This window comes from Microtus ochrogaster, chromosome 2, assembly GCF_000317375.1.
Source record: "Microtus ochrogaster isolate Prairie Vole_2 chromosome 2, MicOch1.0, whole genome shotgun sequence".
Taxonomy (NCBI): domain Eukaryota; kingdom Metazoa; phylum Chordata; class Mammalia; order Rodentia; family Cricetidae; genus Microtus; species Microtus ochrogaster.
In genome coordinates this window covers 41,486,476-41,492,746 of record NC_022010.1, presented here as the reverse complement: position 1 = coordinate 41,492,746, position 6,271 = coordinate 41,486,476, and the positions used below count along the sequence as shown (strand labels likewise).

At 40.1% G+C, this 6,271-nt stretch overlaps 1 protein-coding gene across 1 annotated transcript in view; it reads right to left on the bottom strand.

The window, feature by feature from the left end:
* Rnf168 (ring finger protein 168) overlaps positions 1–6,271 on the bottom strand; it is a 21,533-nt gene that overhangs the window by 7,027 nt on the left and 8,235 nt on the right. Inside the window, exons 3-4 of the mRNA XM_005344839.3 lie at positions 5,361–5,540; positions 3,120–3,241 (exon numbers count right to left, since the gene is read on the bottom strand). Of these exons, the coding sequence (XP_005344896.1) occupies positions 3,120–3,241; positions 5,361–5,540 (302 nt within the window). The remainder of the gene's footprint in view (positions 1–3,119; positions 3,242–5,360; positions 5,541–6,271) is intronic.

Genomic DNA, 6,271 nt, shown 5'->3' with positions numbered 1-6,271 from the left:
CCTGAGTTCCTTGCTCGTGCTCCCCCTCCTTCTGCTCCTGATTTGGACCTTGAGATTTCTGTCCGGTGCTCCAATGTGGGTCTCTGTCTCCTTATTTTTTCTTTTATTTTTGAGATTATAAATACATAATTTTGACATGCCAAACAAAGTAGGTGGGGGAAAGCCCACAAGACCTCAATCTAAACAAAGAACTAGAAAAGCAACCAAGGAATGCCAAGAATGGGAAAAATAGTTTTTACCAGGGAAGAGACCAATAACTGGTTACCTAGTACCAACTGGTCAGCCCTGAAAACATGTATACAAGTAACATACAGACTGAGCAGGTTAGATTTAGGTATATGTATATAAATAAATACATATTAATGAAACATTTAATTAATTAATACAATTAATGAAAAAAGAGGCCATGAATTCAAAGGAAGCAAGGAGAAATACATGAGAATGTTTAGAGGGAGGTTTTCTTTTTTATTGTTGGGACTAGGTCACATAATATACATACAACCTTGGTTATCCTGGAGATCCTTATATAGACCAGCCTTGAATTCAGAACTCCACCTGTCTCTGTCTTTAAAATGTGGGAAATAAGGGCATGTGCCAACATGCCTGGAATTTGTGTAAATATTTTATATCGTAATTCAGAGGGTTATTCTGACATGCAGAAATTCCATAGGAAATACTGAAGATTGGTGCAATTTAAAATATACATGTGTTGAGCATGGTGGTACAGGTCTTCAATCCCAACATTTGGGAAACAGTGGCAGGCAGATCTCCGTGAGCTCAAGGCCAGCCTGAACCTGACAGAGCAAGTTCCAGGGCTATACAAGAGGAACTTGTCTCAAAAAAGAAAAAAAAGGGGGTGTGTGTGAAATACATGCAATTCCTTCAAAAAAGCTTAAAACACATATACTGTTTAATGGTGTTTGGCGGGGGGGGGGGTCTGGTTTTATAAAGTTCCCTCCCTATGGAGCCTCTTCTTCAGTTTCTCATCTCTTACACACTGTGTGTGTAGATGGGTTTGAAGTTTCTGTTAGCACATGCTTGCCACTGTGTGTGTGCACCAAGGACAACTGTGTGCAGTCGGTTCTCTCTCCACATTTACATGGCTTCCAGGGATCTACAGATCGCCAGGCTCGTTCTCCAAGTACTTTTATCCATTGAGCTGTCTTGCCAGTCCTCATCTTTTACATTAAAAGAAGATTTCTTGCCAGGTGTGGTGGTACACAGCTTTAATCTTAGCACTCAGGAGGGAGAGGCAGGCAGATCTCTCAATCTGAGCCCAGCCTGGTCTACAGAGTGAGTTCCAGATCAGGCGGAGCTACACAAAAAACCCTGTCTCAAAAAAAAAAAAAGAAAGAAAGAAACATCTCCTCAAAGGGAACAGGAACAATCTGTTATGCCCCTAATTTCTCTTTTTTTTTTAATTGATTTTTATTGAGCTCTACGTTTTTCCCTGCTCACCTGCCCTCTTCAACCCTCCCCCAAGGTCCCCATGCTCCTAATTTACTCAGGAGATCGTCTTTTTCTACTTTCTACATCCCATGTAGATTATATCTATGTAAGTCTCTCTTAGTATCCGCATTGTTGTCTATGTTCTCTGGGATTGTGGTTTGTAGGCTGGTTTTCTTTGCTTTATGTTTAAAAACCACCTATGAGTTTTTAAACATAAAGACATGTGATAATTGTCTTTCTGTGTCTGGGTTACCTCACTCAAAATAATGTTTTCTAGCTCCATTCATTTTCCTGCAAAATTCAAGCTGTTGTTATTTTTTTTTTCTGCTGTGTAGTACTCCATTGCGTAAATGTACCACATTTCCTTATTCATTCTTTGGTTGAGGGGCATTTAGGTTGATTCCAGGTTCTGGCTATGACAAAAAAAAAAAAGCTGCTATGAACATAGTTGAGCACACGTCCTTGTGGCACGATATTATGGCCGTTTTTAACAAAAGAAAGAACAAAGGAAAGGCTTCTATTCTGTGTTGGTTGCCAGTGATGGAACATACAAGGACAGATTCCAATCTTTGGCTCCTGACTGGTAAAACTGCATCTGTAACTTGGCACAGGTGTGTTTATGGTTTAGCACTTATAGAACCCACCACTGGGGCTGGAGAGATGGCTCAGTGGTTAAGAGCATTGCCTGCTCTCCCAAAGGTTCTGAGTTCAATTCCCAGCAACCACATGGTGGCTCACAACCATCTGTAATGATGTCTGGTGCCCTCTTCTGGCCTGCAGACATACACACAAAATATTGTATACATAATAAATAAATAAATAGAAAAAAAAAAAAAGAACCCACCACTGCTTCTGCGTGGGGCTGCCAGGAGAAACAAGGCCGAGTCCTTGTCTTGCAGCCCTAATCCATCAGTGTCCCGCTTATGTGGTGATTTATTAAAGAATTTTGAACTCATAAGTGTCTCTCCTTCCTCATGGCACACAATGGACATCGAAACAGGGTTTCTCTGTATAACAGCCCTAGCTGTCCTGAAACTAGCTTTGTAGACCAGGCTGACCTTGAACTTACTACGTGCCTGATGGAGACCCAGTGCTGTGGAATAATCCTGTACATTGTGAAAATGTGTTGTTTTCATTATTGATAAAGAGCTGATTGACTGATAGGCAGAGAAAATACTGGAGTCAGAGGAGTCACAAGAGACGGAGAGGAAGCAAGACATGCTGGAGGACAGATAAATCCACGAGCTTCAGGGCGGCACATAGATCAATAGAAATACCTTAATTTAAATTGTGAGAGCTAGTTAGTAATAAGCCTGAGCTACTAGCTAAGCATTTGCAATTAATATTAAGTCTCCGATGGCTGTGGGGACAGGAAAACTCCACCTACAATCTTAGATCAGTTCCCAGTGTGGCCCGTAACTGGGGCTCATACCCATCCACAACTCCAGTTCCAGATCCTTGGATCCAATGCCCTCTTCTGGCATCCTACGACATCAGGTACATATTCAATGCACTTACATACATGCAGACAAAACACTCAAACACATAAAAAAAATCTTTAAAAAAACAAAAGCTCATTAACAAAACTTGATGAATTGGTGATCACTATGAACAAAACCCTAAGGCATACAGTAGCTATCAAGGGATAAATGGCAATCATATTTACTTACTTTTGAATATCTCCAAAATTTTTTTGTTTGTTTGTATTTTTCTTTTGTGACTTGTTTGTGACTGCATCTGATTTTCTGGAACTCGAAGGAGAAGTCAAAATATCTTTCTTGTAGTTATTGTTCTTCAGTCATAAGAAAAACATACAAAGGCATTATTAACGAGAACTTTATGAAAAAAGCTTTGAATTCTACAAACTCAAAATTCTTTTTTTTTTTAAATTTATTTATTTATTTGTTACGTATACAATATTCTGTCTGTGTGTATGTCTGTAGACCAGAAGAGGGCACCAGACCTCATTACAGATGGTTGTGAGCCACCATGTGGTTGCAGGGAATTGAACTCAGGGCCTTTGGAAGAGCAGGCAGTACTCTTAACCACTGAGCCATCTCTCCAGCCCTCAAAATTCTTAACATTTTTCAAAAACTGAATTTAAGTTCTTTGAAGAATACTGAGCATGTACATACTTCACTCTCCTTACCTAGACTTTATTTTGCAATAGGCATTCACATAGCATTTACATCGTATTACAGATGAAAAGACATGATTTAAAGTCCACAGGAGGAGGCAAGATGGTTTAGTGGCTAAGGTGTTCATGCTAAGCCTGACAACCTGAGTTCCATCTCAGGACTCTTATGACAGAAACAGAACCATCTCCAAAAGCTGTCCACTGACCTCCGCATAAGACGCTGTGGTACATGTGTATACACATACATACATACACACACACACACACACACACACACACACACACGCTCATCAGATACATAGACGTAATACACATAAGTACACAGGAGGATACGTTTGGGTTATACACAAAGCTGTGCCATTTTACCTTAATGGTAAGATTCGTTAAAAAAAAAAAAAAAAAAAAAAGAAAAGAGGGGGCTGGAGAGATGGCTCAGAGGTTAAGAGCATTGCCTGCTCTTCCAAAGGTCCTGAGTTCAATTCCCAGCAACCACATGGTGGCTCACAACCATCTGTGATGAGGTCTGGTGCCCTCTTCTGGCCTGCAGGCATACACACAGACAGAATATTGTATACATAAATAAATAAATATTAAAAAAAAAAGAAAGAAAAATTCTAGGTATACTTCATTTTGGTGAAATGTATTCTCAGATATTTTTCAAAAGTAGGGGAGTTAACTCAGGGGCTTTGTAACCTCAGTATTTCAGATACCCTAGATCTCACTGGAGACAGTACTCAACATGGCTCAATCCCAGAGAATCCAAGTCAGTTTGGCTTAGAGTAGGTATGAGAACCTGTACCTTATTTTTAAAATATTTTATTGATTTCTTCATTTATGGTGTTTTTTCTGTGTACATGTATGTAAGGTACTGGGGATCAAACCAAAGTCCTCTGAAAGAGCAGTCAGTACTGTTAATGCTGAAACATCAGTCTAGCCCTCAAGAGTTTATATTTTGAAAGAAGCCTAGGTGGGCTCAAGGTATATGTAACTCAGTGCTATAGCTTGGCTTCAACCTATGCCACTAGGTTCAGGAACCCTTAGGTTTTAGTGTATGTTTTACCACCTTGTCTTTCATTGTTTTTTATAAACAATGTAACAGTAAGATAAGGAAAGCCAGGTTCAATATATTATTTAAGAATTAGGCTAGGAGGACCAGTGCGATGGCTCAGAAGTAAATGTACTTGCTACAATGTCTGGATACCCGAGATTGATCCCCAGAACTCACACAGAGGAAGGAGAGGACTAACTCTTGCAAGTTGTCCTTTGACCACCACTCAGGTAGTGCCCATACATTAAATAAATTAAATGTCAAAATAAAATCAGGCTGAGGGTATAGCTTACTTGTTTAGCATACCCAAGGTATGGGATTTGATCTGTACCACTAATAAATATGTCCCCAGCTGAAGTAATTAAGTAACAATACACAAAAATGTATTAGTCATAAAAGTTTGTTTGCTATTAATTTTTTTGTTTTGTCTTGGGGTTAGGGAGCTGACTCAGAAGTTAAAGCCACTCACTGCTCTTCTAGAGGACCCAGTCACTTCCTAGCACCCATGTCAGCACCCACTGCCCAGAATCCCCAGCTCTAGAGGAGATGATGTCCTCTTCTGGCCTCTGGGGACATCCAAACGCATATGACATATAACTCCCCCCAAATCTTTAAAAATAAAATACATTTTTTTCTCCTTAGTAGAACAAAGATATTATTAAAAAAAAAAAAAACCTTAAATTGTTGTGAGGCTTCAAAGCAACGTAGGCATCTGTCAAAACTTACAATACTGATGCTGAGCCTCCTTGCCAGCTCTTCATCCCCTTTCAGCTGTTCTTCCATCTCACTTCTCCTTCTTTCTGTCTGTCTTTTTTCTTCCTCCTCTTCTTCCGCCAACAATTTCTGTATGTATTCCTCACTGGCTTTGTTTTCTTCTTCCTTGCTGGCTTGTCGTTCAGCCTCCACCTTAAAAATAATAGGACATTCTTGAACACTGGAGAAATGGCTCAGTGGTTAAGAGCACTGGCTGCCTTTCCAAAGGATCTGAGTTCAATCCCCAGCACCTACACAACAGCTCAAAACTGGCTATAACTCCAGTCCCAGAGGGATCCGATACCCCCTTCTGGTCTCCACAGATACTGTATATACACCCTGCAGAGACATACATGCAGACAAAACACCTACATGCATAAAATAAAAAGATTAAAAATAATAATAGTAATAAAAGACATTCTTTCTGAAAATTTTTAACACACTCATTTCACAACAAATGTAAAAAAATGAAAGCAAAAATTTCAAATCTCCACAGGCAAACAGCAGTTCAAGGTCCTAACCTCAGGAAGCCCACCCCAGCCAGTCCAACAAAGGTTTGGCCAAAGACTCAAATCTCTTGCCCTCAGTTCTCACAACAGTTTCCCCCACAGTACCACACAGACACTCAATGTTTCCTCAGCTCATGGAAAGTCACATGCTAAGGCAGACCTAACTGCCTCTGCTGCTGCTCTTTAGCACAGCAGACAGATTTACTAAAGAGAGAGAACTTCTGAAAACAGAAGGAGAGCCAAGAGAGGAATACCCTAGACCTAGCTGCTGTTGTTGCTTTTTTTGTTATTTATTTATTTTTTTAAAAAGAAAGCAGACGCCAGGCGGTGGTGGAGCACGCCTTTAATCCCAGCACTTGGGAGGCAGAGGCAGGC